This window comes from Acanthopagrus latus, chromosome 3, assembly GCF_904848185.1.
Source record: "Acanthopagrus latus isolate v.2019 chromosome 3, fAcaLat1.1, whole genome shotgun sequence".
NCBI classification, from domain to species: Eukaryota; Metazoa; Chordata; class Actinopteri; order Spariformes; family Sparidae; genus Acanthopagrus; species Acanthopagrus latus.
Window position 1 is genome coordinate 22,372,767 of NC_051041.1, and position 20,218 is coordinate 22,392,984.

General features: G+C 42.9%; 1 protein-coding gene across 1 annotated transcript in view; it reads right to left on the reverse strand.

The window, feature by feature from the left end:
- Positions 1 to 339: 339 nt before the first annotated feature.
- The window catches only part of kcng2 (potassium voltage-gated channel, subfamily G, member 2), a 47,490-nt gene continuing 27,611 nt past the window's right edge, over positions 340 to 20,218 (reverse strand). Inside the window, exon 9 of the mRNA XM_037093143.1 lies at positions 340 to 3,908. Within this exon, the coding sequence (XP_036949038.1) occupies positions 3,081 to 3,908 (828 nt within the window). The 3' untranslated portion in view covers positions 340 to 3,080. The remainder of the gene's footprint in view (positions 3,909 to 20,218) is intronic.

Below are 20,218 nucleotides of genomic sequence, written 5' to 3' on the forward strand. Positions count from 1 at the left end.
AACAATCTAAAATCAAACTGAAACATCCCGTACGCTGTTAACACGAGCGATGCCAACTCCCAGGTTATCAGACAAAGAAACGCCGTCCGCCGCTGCTCGCTGTGCCTACTGTGACGTCATTCCAGCCATGAGGTGAATTTAGTTCAAGGTCTATTTTTCTTGCAAGCGTTTGCAGCCGTGAACAGGAGAACTGACTGAGCAGGCCTCTTTAATTACCTACTCCCAACTTTAACATTTCATCGAAGCAGCATCGAAGTCAGTGTTCATCAAATGTTTAGTGCACGGAGCCAACATCACGACTGGAAACAGAATTAATTTATTATTCATGAAGGATGTGGGGAACAAAAACACGAACCAAACCACAGACAAGCCAGTTTAGGAGGTTCTAAGTGCAGATAGTGCAGCATGCGCTCTGTTGCCATCCTTGAGTGTAATAAATTGTTAAATCAAAGCCTCTCCACAGGGGGCCATATTCATTATAATCTTTATTACATTTTTCAAAAGAGGCTGTTCCTCAGGCTGTGGATTCATGACGCAAAGCACAAATCCATTTGAGTCGGGTTTTTTTTATTCAAATGATGTCCATTTGCACCGTACACTCCTCACCAAAACAATATTTCCATTTCTTCAAACCTAAATATTGTAGATATAATAGTTTTAAGTGTTCTGTGTAATATTTCCATGCTTTTTTAAGGGTTCAGTTAATGCAGTGACTGCGATTCAGAGTTGACGGACTAAACATCACCTCGTGGCAGAATAAACATATCTAAATCCAATTTGCACCGTCATGCACTTAGGCTGCTTTGATGGGTTCCAACTTGACAACAGTTTGGGTAAATAGGTTTTTAATGTGTCACATTCAAAGGACAAGGCACTCAAGTCAAAGGAAATGAAGTGCTGTATTTGCAATTATATGACGAAATCCTGTAAGACTGTGGAAATGATCTGAAATGCTTTTAGACTCGAGCTCTCGGGGTCTGTTGCTTTCACTGCCAGGGGGCAGATACACAACATTTGCCTCTTTGAAGTGAATCAAACTGCAATTAGACCTCTCGGTAAGTGTTTGCTTCTCTGGCTGGTTTCATTTACATAGAAGACTTATGGTCACTGGTAAATTATCTGTGAGGATTTGGCACGACCATCATCTCCAGCTCTCAGAGGGATAAAGCTCTTACAAGTGCACAATGATTCATACATGATACGGTAAAAGTGGCACAATTGTAATATCACCACAATTCTAACAGCCATATTTTTTTTGGCCTATTTCCAGTGACCTGATCATGCATGCAATTATATATACCTGCTATCTTAGTCCCTTTTAAAAAAAATCAGGGGATCTGAACTTTAAAAAAATCTCCCTTCGTGTGAGTTAGGTAAAATATGATAGGAGTTTTTCCAATAATTTCTCCCCATCACCAGTCTGAATCTGAAAAACAATCTATTTTTAAAGAATAACCCTCTCATGGACAGGGGCATGTGCACATCAGGGAGAGAAAGCAGGGGTGGCTTACAACTGTACTGCATGTGTTGAAGTTGAGGTTGAATTTTAAATCAGCATCTGTGAGTCCTAAAACCCAGAAATAAGCAGCACTTTTGCACATCCAGTTCCCTTGTCATGAAGTTCAAGATTTTCACGTTTTGTTCTATGACCAATAGTGCACTAGTAAATAGTCCACGTTAAAATTACAAAGCATTTACATGTCTCAAAAGAGGCAGTTGCTAGCCGGTGGCTGAATGGAGGCTTGCGTGGACATTAAATGTCAACAGACTGAACGTGGAGACTCATCTGCTCTATAGTCCGTCTTTACAGGCGGACTTTATTTGCTCTACTCTAACTTTACAACAGATCGATCAGTTTATACTGCAGTGTGTATGCTATAGAGCAGTAAGATGCTTTATGTTGGAGACGCTGAAGTCATGTGACTGCGGTGTACATCGCTCGTAGCCTAGCATTAGCTTTTCACTTGTGGTCTTTTGATTTATGCTGCACAAAAATCAGAAAAGGGTGTGTTCATCTGTGAAGATTACCATAATCTTTTGTTTGCCACACATCTTATTTTTCTACAATAATCCAAAATCCGATTCAAAAAGTACCATGAGCTTTTTAGAAGGGGAACCAGGAGACCCTAACATCCAGATTAGACTACAAAAATACATCAACCCTGCTGCACTCAACACTCTTAAATGGGGGGGGGGGGGGGGCATCCCTGCTGTAGCTCACATTTCATGCCTAGATGTCACAGTGGTAGCTGTCTTTACATCTAACTCTTGGCACCAAAGTGAATAAGTGTATTTCCCATATTGGCTAATTATTCTTTTTAAAGCATCAGACGGAGCTGTGTAACAGAGACATCAGTACGGCACCAATCCTCTCGTCATTCGCCACTGAGCAGAACCTTCAACCAGCTGTGTAGCCCTTTGACAGATAAATTCATTTTGTGTTGTTACGTTGGAGATTAATTAGCTCTGCTTCACTGCAAATAAATGCGCTGTGTGAAGCTTATGTAACAGAGCCCGAGGTACAATACGTTATTTGATTTGGCCGCATACAATGCAGAGTGAGCGGGGATGATATTGCACGTCCGACGGATTCATTTCAGACAGTCCTCGCAAATGCAGCTAGATATGGGATATTCATTCTTCAGTCAGAGGTCTGAGTAACAACGTGTGATGTTTTGGTTTCCCTTTGGAACAGTCCTATCTCAAGTCTGAATCGCACTCAGAGAGACTACTGTCACGGTCACCTTTTTTTTTTCTTTTTTTTTTTTTTTTTGTTTAAATCTCATTTGACTGCAGTTGTTTAATTATAAATATTGTAGTCTTACCGATCTTTTAAAGTCAAATTTATGGAGAGAGAAAAACACCCCTGCGGCTCCTCCGCGAAACTCAAGAAACTCAGACACACTCTGGTGCAAAAGCGCTTCACTCGATCAAAGCAGGGACCTCAAGCTGCCGAGAAGAAAATCTCCTCCCCGCTCACACAATACTGCCGCTTGTCAACTTCCAAGTCCCAGCGCTCGGTGTCATGGCCTCCTTGGCTGCCACTTGAACTCAGACACAGAGAGAGAGAGACACAGCAGTTAAGTTTTCATGGACGCTCTGATCTCAGCAGCCCTCTGAGCGGCCATGGTCTTCCTCCGCTGCATGGATGAGGCCGCGGCCTCTGTGATGCCGTGGTAGCTGTCCGTCTCCTGAGAGTCCTCGCTGTTCTGGGACTTGGTGCTGTCCTGCGAGTCGGGCTTCTGCCTCATCGCTCTGTTCTGTTCCTCCTTCAGCTCCAAGTAGGAGCGGGAGAAGGTGTGAAAGATGGACGTGACGGGGAAGGCCATGAGGAGGATGCCGCTCAGGATGCTGCTGAGCGCCACAACCTGGCCGGGGATGCTTCTGGGCACCATGTCCCCGTAGCCGACCGTGGTCATGGAGATGACCGCCCACCAGTAGCTGCCGGGGATGCTTGTGAACTCCTGCTTGGCGCCCATCTCGCTCTCGGCCAGGAACACCAGCGGGGAGAAAAGAGCCATGGCCACGCAGAGGAACAGCAGCAGCAGACCGAACTCGCGCGTACATCTCCTCACCGTCAGGCCGAGTGTCTGCAGGCCTAAGGAATGCCGGGCCAACCTCATCACGTAAAAGATCCGCAGAGCTCGCAGGACTCTGAGAACCAGCCCCACCTTCTCCAGGTAGTTGTTCCCCGAGCCTGCAGGCTTCCCTCCCACCGACAGAGAGTCCACGATGAGGGTGATGTAGTAGGGAAGGATGGCCACCACGTCGATGACGTTCAGAGGCGTGCGCAGGAACATACACTTGCTCTGCGTCTGGATGAAGCGCAGCAGGAACTCAAGGGAGAACCAGGCAACACACACCGTCTCCAGCACGAAGATGTTATAGCACCTCTGGGAGCACTCACCCTGCGGAGGTAGAAAACACATAAAGACAGACATTAAGGGCCGCGTTACACTACACACCAGCACTAACACACTTCAGTGCTCAAAGATAGGTGAACACCAAAAGCGCTTGAGTTAAAGCTGACGTGAAGGCGCGGCGTGAAGTCTGTAATTAAGAATCTATTTGCAAAGGCCGCCGCTTGATTCGCGAGTTCGTCACTGACGGAAGAGGTTGATGCGTTTGATCTCAGAACAAAAAGGTGATTCTGACCTCTGACAGAACAAAACAAGGCAGAGACGGCGCTGAAAGATTCATGAAGCTTAAAACAAATGCTTTGATTATCTCATCTCATAAACCTCGCTGACTTACACATCAAACCCCAGTGATCAAGAGGTGTAGAGCTTGCAGAGGTGCACATGTGCAGGCAGTGTTTCAATAGGAGCCGTCTCAGTCACAGAGAAGCCTATACTGTGGATTCTAAAGCCAGCTCTTTATCAGTGATAATCTGTTTTTTTTTTTTTTTAAGACTGCTGAAATAGCATTCATAAATGTTTGAAAATATAATTATAAGAGATTACTTGGTTATTAAGTCAAAGTCATCCCTGGGGGAAGCTGAAAATGCTCCTCGCTTTTTTTTTCATTTGCTTTGCTTAATTTTATGTCAGTTAATTAACTCTGTGTGGATTAATTAGAATACGAGGATATTAAAGCAAAAACTTCTTCAGACCTTTAAACTCTGAAATGTCATGTAATCGTGTCAAATAGGTATCTCTAAAGAGTCTTTGACGAGACTTGTGTGGCTGTGCAGAATCATCGAGATGATGATGAAATTACCGAGCCATCAGGGTAACGCCGCCGCGTGCCGCGGTCGTGCAGGCTGTCTCCAGGTGTGAAAGTGCACACGTGTGACTGCATAACCAAACAACTTCCCTCAGTATTTGCTCAGTCAACAGCTCTGATCCATAGAGACGTCATTCCGACTGACCGCCCTCGCAGGGGAAAAAAAAAAAAAAGTCCTCCTCTCAGATCGAGCCTCATGCATATTTCAGAGGATACACTTAGTTTTGCATGTAGCATGGTTTTTACCCCTGAGACCTCGAACTCACTAAGCCCATTAAGGACCATGTAAATCACTGATCGCCAAAAGCTGGAGTCACAGTTTTTTTTACTCGGCAGCAGCAGCAATAACCAACTAAAGTCAAGGCTGAAGAAAAATGAGATGGAATAACAGAAAACAGTATATATATATATATATATATATATATATATATATATATATATATATATATATATATATATATATATATAGATAGATAGATAGATAGATAGATAGATAGATAGATATAAATATGCTGATTTGCTCAGGAGTCATGATGATCAGAAGTGGTAAAGACTTACCAGCTGTATGATGTGTTACTGGCCTTTTTGCCTTTCTACTGACAGAAAAAACGGAGATGTTTCGCTTGATTGTGGTCAAATATCACCAAAATAGCTGATTCAGTAATATCCTGGCCTTTACTGAATGTGAAGTCTTGACAGATCTTAAAATACAGCCGACCCCCACAGAGTGGATGTGAAGTGCTGAAATTGCTGTGTAGTAATTACATCTGATCCAGCGTCTCGTGCTACTAGCTTGTGATTGAAAGTCATCCATCTTGGAAGTCATGATTTCTCACAAGGTGAACAAAGCGGAAACAGAGGCCCACTTTAAATGGGGGTCCCTCACCCCTTAAAATGCCCCCAGTCCCTTGTGTTTCCAGGTGGTATTCATTTTGCCGTGGCGATCACAATGGGATCGCTTCCCAGCAACAACACGTCAAACACGAGTTAATTATTTATTTGGTCTATAATGGAGATGTGAAAGCAGATAGCAGTGGTGCCAGGCTGCCAGCCTGACTGGATCACCAGTCAGCCTTCATTTTCACACCCCATGGCAGACAGACAAAACTAAATTTTAAAAGCAAGGCCAATCTAAACACAGATGGTGCCTTTTTTCTATAACCATCACATTGTGCAATCAACTTATAATGCATAATGACACCATATGGCCTTCATCCTAAGCTGTGCGACTTAAAGCAACATGGAGCAGAGGCTTGTGGAATTCTCTTTTCAGTTTATTTGAATGTTGAAAAGGTTGCTCTGACAGTACACACAGTCATGGTCAAAGGGGGTTAAATTGTAATCCGGATGGTCTTGTCCTCCACGTACATGCAAAACCTATGACCTCCCCTGTCAGACTTCTACAGCACTCTGTGTCTTGTGCATGCTAACATTACGGTGAACATGATGAGCATTGTACATGCTAAATAAAGACCAGGGTTAGGGTCAGTTATAGATGCTTGTTTAAAGCAACTTTATGTAACTTGTTCACCTTAAAATAACAGTTTCAACATCATTTTGATGGCACAGTGTCTTTTAATAGGGTGAGTGGTGTCTTTTGCCCCCATCACTTGTGTTAACTTCAGTGAGGGGATAGGATCACAGTGTTACATACATGTTACATACTTGTTTCTTCCTGTCGTAGGCTGACCGGGTCAAGATGTCTGAAAAGAGACTGTTGAGGTTTTTTTTTTTAAATGTACACTATATTTTTGCCACGTTGAGCAACACAAGCAGAGAGCCATCTCGTTCCGTCATATTCAAGACTATCATCTCTAGGGCCGAAATCTTCAAAACTCTCCAACACGCACCCAGAACAGCCTAGGTGGATTAACAGCACTACAGGTAAGAGGGCAAAATATGTGTTTGTGATTCAGGGCTGTCTCCTTAAATCTGCCTGGATAAACTCTATCAACAGTAAACAGACAGACTTTAATTTAATTCCACAACCTGCTTCCTGCAGGGTTAAGTAACAGAGCAAGAGGACACATGGAATCTTATTTCCTGGTACTTAGTGTCACATCAGAAATTCTCCACTGGCTGCAGTCCACAGTTAAATAAAAATGAACAATCGGAGAAAGTTTTGGCTCATTAGGTCCCTGGCCAGCTGCTAACAAGCCTCGATCCTCTTAGTTGGAATGTAAAATGATAAAATAAGTATGAGGGTGAAAAGCACAGACTGGCCACTTGGGTTTGAAGGAATTTTAAGCCAAACTGGTTCAGAAATTTGAAAACAAAGAACACTTTCTGTTCATATTCTGCCTTTTCGGAATGCCAGAAATATTTGGAGAGTTTACAGAGGCAGCAGTGCTTGGCTGGATATTATTATATTCAGTCTGAAGTAAAATATATATATCTGCTCTTTTGTACAGTCTAGCTCTCATATCATCTGCATCATATGTTCTGTTTCTTTCTCTAACGCTTGTCATCTGGGTTATTAATCCACTTTTGACCCCTCCTGTGGCAGACCGTTTAGAGACCTACAAAAGTTTTTTTTTCTTTTTTCTTTCCTTTCACCAGCTTTTCACCAAATCGAGCAGATTCAAGCACTGCCGCGGCGCAATCTTGAGGCTCGGCTGTTGCATCGGAGCGGTTCAAATTTGAGCCGAAGTCCACCCTCTAGCCACATGCTGTCATTTCACATCCAACGTAAAAAAATTAAAAAAAAGAGTCTGAAGCCAAAACAAATACATGTGCTGCTGGCCGAATCCTTAAGGAGCTAACCCATTTTCGACCACTATATCCACCACAGTCCCTCTGTCATTCTGCTCCTCTGCAGCCACGAGGGAGTCTTGTGTGACACATTAGCAACTGATACCGTCCCTTTCACTTGAATTGGACCAAAGTGTTCAGACTGCACTCTGTCAGAGGCTCTCTGGCTGAGTGCGTTTTCCACTCCCTCCCTCCACGCTGAAAAGCCTCTGATGTATGCGCAGGCGATCAAATTAGAAGCGCACAATTATCCGTCTCAGCGATCAGGGGGGGACTCTGACCCCTCGGCAGCCGATGACAAGCAGGTAAACCAAACAGTGCCGGAAGCAGCAGCTCACCTCTGATCCCCGCTGATAGGGTGGAGTGGGTTTGATTCACAAACAGGCAGCACACCTCAAGTGGTTCCGTCTTTGGCACAACCACAGTGGATTTATTTACTGCTCTCATTTGTGTACCTCGCTGGGCACTGCCGCGCGTGTTTGCTCTGCCTCCCAGATTGAGTTTCGCCACTTTTGCCTCCCTTCCGGAAACTACCTTGAAACGCTTCTTCGCACAGCAAGAATCTCAGTCCAGAACAATAACGTGATTGTGTGTGTGAATCAACAGGTCTTTAAGGTCAAGTGAGCGTGATTTCGATCCATAGGAACAGATGGCTCTTTTATGGTACCACGCACACAATCAGGTGTTCTCACACACGAAGCGCTTGGCTTCCAGGCACGCTGTATTTAGTCATAAATATTTAAACAGATTGATACCAGTTACATACAGGATGAAAGGGGCTCTATTACCAACAGTTGGTGCTGAGGATGAAGTAAATGCACACAGAGACGCTTGCTTTTATCCTCATTTCTGCTTCTCACATGCTTTACAAAGACACCTGCCTCATCAATGCATGGATCAGTAGGTCTGTTGCTCCAGCAACATTTCAGGATGCATAATGGCAGAGCATGAGAGTGACAAATGCACACCTCTAAAACAAGACATTTAAAGTTAAAATGGTCAGGTTATATACTGTTACACACTTTAAAAGACTTGCCGTTTCAGAGATTATTATCAATGTTTGTGAGATACTATGTTAAATTTATGTAGACTGCCTCTTTTGGGAATACTGCATAAGAGACGAAGTCCAGATGCTTCCAGTAGAAAAGCTGGGGGAACCAGCTGTGCACTGCGCTTTAATGGAGGTGAGGAAGTTAACGAGAGGTGTATCTGCCAAACCAACCAGATGTTACTCATCCCTGAAGACATCGCCGATGTAAAACCAAAGACTGTAGTTTGGAAACACCTCAGGTGAAGCATCATGCAGGGGTGCCACAATCACCGCAGGGTTCAGCGCAAAGTTCAACTGGTTTAACATTGGGTGCAAGCACTTATCGCAGCAAAAAAAATAAATAAATAAATGCTGTGCTGTATGCCGTCGGGGATAATGGGTTTCAGAGTGCAGTGGTGCCGTTGTCACATTCTGCCTTAAAGCGAAAACTCTCGCAGAAATGCAACCTAGGCTTTTTTTGTGAATGTACCAGAGTCAAACCTTAAAAGCATTATTACGACGAAAGAGGCACTTTTAAGGTTTACCGTATCTTTGTTCTCGGGTCAAACTCATTTTCGATGGGAGTGCTACAGGCACAGCACCTAGCATCACCAGGGTCTCTACACATGAACACGAGCATTGAGAATATTGTTTGTGTACACAGAGTTTACCAAAAAAAAACTCACCTTACCAGTTGCCTGCTCCACTAGCCACCGTCATGGCAGCCCAGAAGTATGGATCTCAGAATGCAATGTAACATGGACGAGAGTTAAGTTAGAATGCTGCTGTCTTCCAGCAACAAATATCCACGCGATATCTCACGTGACTTTTCCAGCTTTTGATTTTAGTATCGTTTCTTATATGAGGCTCTTTTTTCAACTTCAGGGTCAATATTGTTTTTCGCTAACAACAAAACAATGAATTATCTGTGCAGTTATATGGAACTAATCTTAACTGTCCTCCAGGTTACGTCGCATTCAAAAATCGACACTGCTATGAGCAAGTGCTAACATGAGTTGTTCAAAAACTTTTTAGCAAACTCTGTGTATACAAACAATGTTCTCAATGCTCGCGTTCATGTGTGTTTCATGTCATGTCGAGTCTACTAGTGTTTTAAAAATAGCAATTTTGATGCTATCTTAAAAGTGCCTCGTAATTACGTGTTTACATAAAGGTTTGACTTAGGTACATTCACAATAAAAGCCTAGGTTGCATTTTAGCGAGAGTTTTGCTTTAAAGCCCAAAGAGGCTGAAGGGCAGAAAACACCCACCAGAACTACAGTTGGGTGAGAAGTGGAGCTCCACACCAGATTATTAATATTATATTATAAAATATTATTAATATTTTGTTTGCAAAGTGAACACAATCTCAGAGAATATTACTGACATATCTGTCTATAAATATTATCGAATATTGAATATCCAACTATGGTAGCCAAGTATACATACAGGCTAATCGTAGCCTCAGTTTGCCTAATTTGTGCCTCTCACACTTGCTCACGCCATCGTAGTACATCAATAAACAAAACAAATGCCTGTAAGTGTGCTATATTCAGAGCTTAACAAGATATGTAGGGCCATGGAACAGTAACAGTAACTGCAACAATCATGGCCATGCGTGCGTACTGTCACTCCCCCACAGACCGACACTGTAGAGCCTGAAATAGTGGAGCTGCTAGCCCAGCTACAACACATGTACCCACACAGTGAGGCTCTCGCAGGGCCATGAATGTGCTTCTAGCGGCTGTCGAAGCTCCGCCCTGTCCTCGAAGACAAGCAGAGTCAGAACAAAAGCTTCTCATGACCGGCTAGCTCCGACTACCAGCGTGTTCCTCGACCGTACACGTCACACACTACGTAGCCGTGGAGCTACACCACCTACAATCGTTGTTCCGCCACTCCTCTGTAGTAGTTTTTAAAATGTGCCGGGAGGACGGGATCAAGCAGAAATTGGGAGTGTAGTTAATTTTATTATGGATGTTTCAGTTTAACACACTTCTTATGAACGATATTTATATTTATTTTTGGGCAGCGACCTCTCATGGTTATAGTAATATTACAGTGGAAAAGTAGGAAGTCAGGTGATGTGGTATAAGTAGAGACAATATGTATGAGGTGGATGGATGGGTCAGATAAACAGGTATTTCACCATGGAGACAACTGTTCGTGTCCAGACTAAAACCAAAGTCGACGGCGAGTTCTTTTAACTTGAGGGTTTATGTAATGCAGTGTAATTATAGACAAAATTTATTTTTCAAAGTTGCATAAGTATCAAACCACAACAGAGGAACAGTCATTATTTTCACGTTTAGTTACCTAAACTTGACTAAGTGACAGTTTGCATGGTCGTGTCACTTTGGGGACGCTGACATATGTCATTCTAGGAGTCACTGGCAATCGACCTGTTCTGTTTTTGAGACATGAGGATGTGTTGGTATGGCAGCATGCTGATAATGACAATAATGATGCTGACAATGTGAAAATGCTCATGCTGTGTACCACTGTCACCATTTTAGTGAATGTGTTATCATTTCCTTATTGCTTTTAAAGACAGAGTACAGCTGAGGATGATGATGATAACACTGAGGACGTGCTGTGTTTCAAATTTGTCATATTTAAGCTTGACCTGGTGATGAATCATCAGAAGCCATCCTCTGGGCAACATGACTCTGAATATAGTTTGATCCCAATTCAGCCATTTTTCGACCAATAAAAGACTACATTCTGTGCTGAAAGGTTACTTTGCATGTGACTTTTTTTTTTCTACATAAATTATTATGATACATTAAAGCTAAAAATAACTGCAATGTTAATGAGCACACAGTTGTTCAACCCAGATACTTTAACAATGTTTCCCACGGGCAGAATTCCAGCCATCTTATGCAACGGTTGCACTTTAAGTGAATTGGTAACCACACAGCCGATAGAGGAAAAATATTTGCCCGTCTATTTATAGCCCTGTGAAAGACTGACGACCTGTCCGTGGCGTACCCTGCCACTCACCCAGTGCACGCTGGGATGGGGCTCCTGTCCCCTACAGTTAACGATGTATTCAATAACCATTAGTGCTCATTCAACCTACTACATTTCACTGCCAGCGCAGGAAATCATGGCTTTCTACTGCATATCCAAACCCTGTCAGTCAATTACGTTTTCTGTCCTTATCTTAATTCGTCTCCCACAACCTTAAAATGACTTCCATTCATTTTAAGAAAGTGTGACATTAAATGTTGGATTTGAGATTATTGCACATAACTAGGATGTCTGGGAAAGTGGAGACAGCAAATCCGAAGGGTGCGATGGTTCAGAGAAACCTGCCTGAGGGAGAAATGTGAACAGATGGAAGCTCGCCCCGATAATGTTACACAATTTATAATAAATAAGACCAATGTACTCTAAGTCCACAGGTTAGTGATCTGCTGTGTGGCTAATCATTTCTCAAAATGAGAATCAGTCATTCCTCCACTCTGTCATTACTAACCAGGCTGTCTTGGCTCATGGTTTTGTGACTTTCCTCAGTATTACTGAGTGTCAGTGTGTGTGATTAGGATGCAGAATCTTGATGAGCGGGCGTAGTAGTAAAGTATTCTGCTCCAACCCAGATTCAAGGATTACACAATCACGATTACTTTGTCTGGAACTTTGCAAAGATCTTAACATCATCTTTGGCTGGGAGAGGAGGTCTAAACCACCTTCGGTCATGGACACTGATCACATTTTTTAATCATTTAGGAAATGTATTTGTATTTCAATAGACTGAAAACACTGCAATAACTCACACACACAGGGCGCTGGCCTCGACCCAAGCAGTTTTGTTGCTTGTCAATACGTATTTATTACAGTCGGGTCTTTGGAGAGGGCAGTGGAACTTTACGGCCGAACCCTTTCTGTTCTTTGCTGCAATAAATTCTCTTCTGTTCCCTTCAACCTGCAGTCTGCCAGCTTTAGCAGCTTTCAGAACACACGCATGCTATTCTCTAAATTCATGCACGAGACCTGTGGCCACTGCTTTTCTTGCACTTCTAGACACATTCATTCTTTTTTTTTCCATCCCTCCACCTGATAGTGGTGTAGTTCAATAGTTAGTCATCCACCCGAGCCTCAACAGTAACACGGTACCTTTACACTATATGCCCATATACTGTTGTTTATATCCTGTTCTCTGCAGCCGTGACAACCAAAATTCCCCACGGGAGTCATTACAGTTTCATCTGATTGAGCCTGATCTTAAGTACTGTCAATATTGATGGCTGTTGCCTGACAAGTTTATACTTTTACTCTCTGCCCCCCACTGTTTAAATACACCACTGATGTACAAACATAGTAAGTCAGTTAAAGTGGTCCAGTTAACATCTTGCTGTTCTTCTTTATTGCTAAAATAAGACTACAGAGTGTTTTTGGTTTATTGTGATTTAGCGAGTAGTCAATTCATTTCACACAAAGCCATAGCAGGAAGAGCTGGCATTGCTACTGCTTTGGTGCAGCTGATGGTGGCTCCTCCAAATTATGTTTGTTTGTTTTGTTTGTCATTTTTTCTGGCTTTGTTGCTGAAATCCGTGGCAGAAACACTGTTGTCATCATGGGAGAAGAAAGCGGGTGTTTTGGATAAAAAGCAGCAAACTTTGAGACCATCTTTCAGCCATCCAAATGGAAAAAGAGCCACGCTAATCCTTCTTGGTTAATGGCTGCTTCTGGGTAAGGCTTGGTCACAGGAAAAGGAAATGGATGAAATCAGACTGGCCAAAACAACATGAAGACAGACTGTTGATCCCACGTCTTTACAGAGACCTGTCTCCACCACAACATATTAGATCAAGCTGTTCAAGCTCCACCATGTTCCGAGCCAGCTGAGGGCAGGACTACAGCTGGACGAGGAGAGGACAGCTCTGTGTTTATAACATTGATGCTCGGGGATCACATACAGTCAAAGTTGACGGATGTAGCACTTTTGTGAAGATGATGATGTGAAGATGCCGACCAAGTGTTCATGTATATTTGGATATAAACTGTGTATGTGTTCTGTAATTTGTGTGGCAAGAACAAGTTTACAGACTTTCATTTCGTTATGCAACCCTGTGTTGTATAATGATGAATAAAATACCTTGTGCCTTAACATTTATGAGCAAGGCTAATGCAACTCAATTGGGCTTTGAAAAAATAGGTATTTTTGGAGGGATATTCCACTCAAGCTGAACACCAGGACACAACTTTAAAGCTCAGTCTCCTGGGGCTCCAAATCCTCTCCATGTTCAGATTAGATTTTGGCACAACTGAACCCTCACACCCCCGGAGAGCCATCAGTCAATATCCTTCATCTCATCCCCACAGCAAAGTGCTTCCTTTGTGGTCACAATGGAAGAAATATTTTTAAAATATTGGGTATTACTGGATGTTGTTTCAGTTAATGGGCCGAAAGACTGCCCTATCTGCAAATGTTTACTAATGCAAATGCTTCTATGGTAAGAGGAGAAGGATTTTTTTTTCATACTTTAAGTCAATTGGTCTTCCCTCTTCATGTGTTGAGAGGCTGTTCAGCTAGATGTGCTTGCAGCTCTGCAGGGAGGAGCAATTAGAGCAAGCACAGCTGAAGCATTTTCCTGTTAGCTGTAAGTAACCATGGGGTTGGGGGAATACATTATTTAACCTCTTTTATTCTCATTTTTTTTGTAGATTTTCAATTATTTCTGAATGCTAATCAAACTGCACCATCCAGCTAAAGCATAGGGAGAAAGACACCTGTGGCGGCAAAGGCATGAAGTTAGCCAATTAAAAACCATGTCCTAATGGGATTCAGATATAAAGCTAGTAATCCATCCATCCATCCATCATCTGTACATATTCTATGTACGCCGCTTAATCCTCTGCAGGGTCGCGGGGGGGCTGGAGCCTATCCCAGCTGACTTAGGGCGAAGGCAGGGGACACCCTGGACAGGTCGCCAGTCCATCGCAGGGCTAAAGCTAGTAATGGTGTGATGTTATTAAAATTCTAGCAGTCTTCCAAAGTTTTATCTTTAATTTTACTGGCTGATTGCATCCACACCAAAGAAATACCCTCGATCAAACCAGTCACAACTCATACTGAAATGCAATAACTCTTTGTTCCAGATTATTAAACTATTAATCTTAAACCTAGTTTTTGTTGCAATCTTTTCTTGCTCTCGCAGTCAAACACAAACCACTGGAGACACTAGAATAATTTTTGGTGACCAGAGTCCTACATCACAGATTATTTATGACTACTAGGTCGCCAAAACTAAGGCAGATACTGAGTCATCAAAGAAGACTCTTGAGGGGTCTCTACAGCCTACAGGGTGAGGGTAATGAGAAAGATGGAGTCAGTAGACGACTTTTTGTAGCCAGGATTCAGTTTCTTTACCTGTGTTTTGTTTTGATAAAGCAACCTGATCCATTCAACCACAATTCATACATGTACCATTTTCTTTTGAAAGAACTTATTAATACCTTGTCAAACCCATAACCAGCAGTCGATGCAATAAATTAGCTTGCTAGCAGTTGTGTTAGCCCAGCTAACCCTGCGCAACCCTCACTTTGCCGGTCAAATGTGCCTTGAAAGTCTCCCCTTAAAAATACTTGCCTGTCAGAAAATGTTGTGTACAATGGACCGAAATGCCTGTAACAACTGAGGAAAATCTACAGTCTTGCAAGCAGGACTGAAAAATGAAGCCAGTGGCAAAGTACCAAAAACTGCAATTCCTCGAATCGCCACTTGAGGCTGGATTCAATGTTCTTTACTCCATGAACGTTCAGAGAAGGGAGACACTCCAAAAGACACTGGAGGCTAACAGATAAGTTAAACTAAACACAACCCCACACAAACTTATGGGTGACATCATGGTGGCCGTGAGTCTGACCCAAGATGCACATCGACACTAACTCCTGGTGCATCTTGTTGGCCAAATAACATACGCTCACTTAGCTGCCTATGGTGTTGAGGCCCTTTCAGACCCAACACAAGAATGGTAAGACTGCACACTGAAGCGAGTTTTTAATGAACACAACTGCTGTTTGCAAAAAAAATAGTATATTGAAATTGATCTTTCGGCGACAGCTTTAACCCTCTGAGGTCGATTGACGCACCGGTGTTTCAAAATCATGTGAACAATTTAAGATGACGAAGTAGCGAGACGGAGCCACTGTGAATCTCGGTTCCGATTTACATATTGGAGCAGCTATAAACTATATACCAGTTTTTAAATTGTGTTGATAGGCCATGTAAAACCGGACTTACGATAAATAACGTACGCCACATTTTTTCGCCAACATTGTCGTCCAGTTTGCTGCGCGCTTGGTGCAGGAAGAAACGATAAAAACGGGCTTAGACGAGATAGCGAGTTTTGAGAGTTGAGAGATTTGTGACATTTAGCGTGTTTGGAGTGTATAGCTAGTGTGTTATGTTATGTGTGTTTAGTGTAGTTTGTTTAGTGTCTAGTGGAGTTGTTTTTTTTTTGTTTTGTGAGTCAAAACAATGAGGAGACTGCTGAATGTGAGTGCAGCTCTTTCACTGAGCTGGAAGGAGCTAAGGGGGGACCTGAGCCAGAGGCATTGCCTGCATTTAAATGTAAATAGTTACATATAACTTTGTAAATTTCAAAAACTTATGCACAAATTTAGCAAGCATTATAAGTAATAAAAAATGGATAATATTGTAATTATAATCAATATTGTACTGAATTTCCACACAACTATGTCGGTGCTTGTCCTGTTTCTGTACGCTGACTATAAAATTTAGAATCTGACAGTATGAGGTAGGGGAGGTGCGAAGGTTCTGGCATAAAACACGACAACGCACCCGTGTGGATTTACGGTTTGTATTCTGGAATCACTCACCAGAAATTATTCACCGAGCACTGAACGAGAAGCACAAATCATCGCCGCCGTGATGGATTGCACATTTCTCTGAGTATGAACAGCCTGTGTCTAACTCCCAGTCAGGAGGGATGACTGATGTGCACCTCCTATTCTCAGCATGGACTGAGACAAAATTCTCTCTATTTTTCCTACAGGGTTTGCGAACATTTCTCTTCCAACCGTCCACAACCTCTGAGCCCTGGCTCCCCATTCCCCTGTTGATGATAAATGACTGGGGTTGGGGTGTACTTTAAAGTGGCTGGGATTTACATCAGAATTGAGTGTATAAGGCTCAGGGACTTTGACGGTGTCACTGACAGGTTAGATCCACAGCCGGGACTCTCGCAGAAGATATATGGGATAAGAACACAGTTTTCAAAGATGCTTATGTGAACAGAGTAAGCAATTCTGAGGGAAGAAATTGACAAAACACTTGAGATGTTTAATCCCCTATTCATCCAGAGAGTGCGGAAGAGGGACCATGAAATGTGAAATGCAATATAGCCTCTCTTTTTTAGTCTTTGTGTGCGTGTGTGTGTGCGTGTCTGTTTGAGATAGGTCTCCCAGCCACTGAACGCTTCTCTAAAAGCCACATTAGATTAGACTAAGTGCTTTTGGTTGGAGGCAGCTGCTTAAAAACTTCTGGTTTCTTCCTGAACTCGCTCCGGCTCAAGTGACAGAGTGCATGAAGACGTCTGCTTCCTGGGTTTAGGTTGCATCGCCCTCCTGCCTCACAAGTGCTACGTAATTTGGGCCGGAATCATCTGACGCCATCATAACATGACGCAGGGAAATAAACGTCGGGGTCGCTCATGACGCACCAACAGAGATCAATCACTGACCTTGCTGTTCCCCTCAGCTCTACGAAATGTTTTAGCATCTTTCAGCTCACTGTTTTGGTTTTCTATCTGGCAACTTTACAGTTTGTGTTAACCTCTTGATTCCACTGGGCACATCTCTGTTACCTGGCATGTTCAACACTGTTTTCCTCCATCCTCCACGCGGCTTTAAATCCCACTGGGAGAACTTCAGAAGCTGAGCATCATGCCAGCCTTTTATTGTGGACTTGCTCAGAGTGTGTTTATTTAATAATTTCTCCTCTACTGTTGTGTTTCTACTGTGGTTGAGTTGGCAACGTGCGTAGTTTAGTCGTTTCATTTTTGGTCTGTTTCAGGCGTGTTTCTGACTTGGCTGTGCTGTAGATTCTGAATCGGCACGCAGCTGTATTTTGAAAATGATCGCACTATGCCGTTCTGCTGTCTGACTTCCTTTCTAGATGTGGCTGTGGTCCTCTTCCATCACAATAGAGACTCAGCACATGTTCTGCATGGAGCAAGGCTGAAAAATGAGGCCAACAGCAAATTACCAAAAACTGCCATTCCTTTAATGGCATTTGAGGCAACAGCAAGTCAATCCCTGAGGAGCCCATGTTAAAATGCCCAACTCTACAGCAGACTTATACATGTGTACAGCCTGGTACAACAATGCTTTTGGTCTCCATAGCTAGTTGTCCTGCTCATGACAACTGTTTGTTGCTAGCTGGTGAACGTCGCTACGCATTTAGCAGCTAAAGAGCCAGAAAGTTCTCAGTAGCTGTAGGTCACCAAAAAGTGAGCCATTAACTTTGTTAGGCTGGCTATGAAATGACCTGAAGTGAGTGCTAATGTTGTTTTGTATCTGCTGGATGTGTAAAAAAAAAAAAAAGCAACAGTTTGCTACCATGTTAATAACATGATAACATGATAATAGGCTATGTCTGTGTTTTGTTCAGGGCTTGTTTGAATGGTCGAAAAAATCAATTATTCACAGGTTTAAATCATTAATACAGTAATACAATTAATTTCGAAAGTATTGGTCAGATATGTAGCTTTAGAATGTCAAATGTATTATTCAAAAGCTTACAATTCATGATAGATAGATTAAAGCAGGGTCTGCACTGTAAGACAGTGTGTCTGACATGGAGGGTTGCTGCCTTCATTCGGCCAACACTGGGGCCATAACTGAAGCCTAAAAAGCCTTTTTTCCTAACAGATACACAATATATAACAATATCGAAATAGGAAACTGAGGTGTGAAAGGATCATTTCATTACTTTCATTAGCATAGGGAGGAGGTGTGCAGATGTAAATGGCTGGCTATCAAAGCTAATGGATATTAGGAGGCTGTGTAATGGAGGAGGGCGAGTGGGCGGACTCGACTGAAAGGGATGCGGCAATTAGCAGCGGCAATTCACCAAGTTGAGCTGGATTCATAAAAACTGCTCAGCTGCTGAAATGGTTTGCTTGACATTTGCGTGAATGAGGACAATGCAGGAAGCAGAGCCCACTCACAGCACACACGTAAGTTTTTGAGAACAAGACAATAACTCCTCTCCTCGCATGGAAATGAGGAGAGGAGACGCTCCGAGGTGCATACTTTTCAGGCCAAAGTATTGATGTCACCTCATATTAACAGGCTTTGGCACTTGGGGATAGCACTTTGTTTTAATGTGCTCTCTCTGCTGTTTGTGGTGATGAGGGATACGCGAAGAAGTTGCAGATTGCGGTTTGCCTCCCTTCGCCGTGTATGATGCATTCCGAGAATGACAGCCACCTCATTATACCCATAAAGAAAGCCCTCACGTTCCCCGGGTTGCCTCCCATTGCTGGTTCAAGTTAGGCTCTCACTCCTAATGAACTCCTCACTCACAGAGGAGGAGGAGCGAGACTCACATTTTCAGACATCCCCGGGTGGTTAATTGGCGCTGCAAAGACACTGTTTTCATCTGTCCAGAGTTTGAAACAAGGCACGTCCCTAATCACACTCTTCTGATTCAAATAATTAAAACTGCAGATTCATACGGGCGTTTAATGACGGATAGCACTTAATTAGAGATAAGACTATGTCTAAGCTGGTTCAGCTTTCACCCACTTTGTTTTCCTGATTGATTTTTTTTTTTCCCTTTGAGGCTTACACACTTCATGCCAACACCCGTCTCCCATCCCGCTGATGAAGACACATCTCTGACAGAGGGGGAAGCTTTAAGGCTCTTCTTTAATCATACTATCGTCTGCTAGTGTCGCTGGAGAGGTGAATTGGTGTGATACAAAGGTGCTCTCGACCCAGAACACCAAGGCTTTTTTTTTTATTTTTTTTATGTCTCTGAGGCAAAGGTGGACATGAAAAGGCTCAGGAGAAAGACATCGCAGCTTTAATATGCTTCTTTTTTTTTTTTTTGCTTTTGCTCCACTTGTCAAGGAATGCGGCAACATGTGTAGTCAGTGGGAACAAAAGCCTGAGGTAGAAATATTTCTCTTCCTGCCAGATGAAAGCTAAATGCAGCAACAAGTGGCTGTGCTCCGCTCTCACTTTCACACCCAATTAGAGAGCAGAGACCGAAGATTACAAGTATCATCAGTGTTATTGTAAACATTTCCACCTAACAGGTTACAGCGTTGGGATAGTATCAACAGTATATTTTTCCTAAGAGCCAGAGATATACTTGGTATAATCACATTCATAATCTTTAGGTTAAACTGTAATTAAAGGAATTGCTGAACATTTTTTAAAAAAAAATATACACTTTCTTGTTTAAGAGTTTGACTAAGCTCATATCTGCGCCTTCCATACAGAGCTGGAGGCAGGGTATGGTTAGCCTACCTAGCCTGTCACCCTTCAAAGTGAAAACATGTGCCACCTCCACAGCTCACTAATTACAGCCCGCTCTCACTCTCATCCTGTCAAATACAGCGGCCTGGTCAGTGGCCCAAAGCTAATAAGTTTGACACTGTAGGTACCCCTCCAGTGTCACTTCTTGAAGTGCCACTCTCCTGCAGTAGTACAGGGAACATAAAGAGAACATGT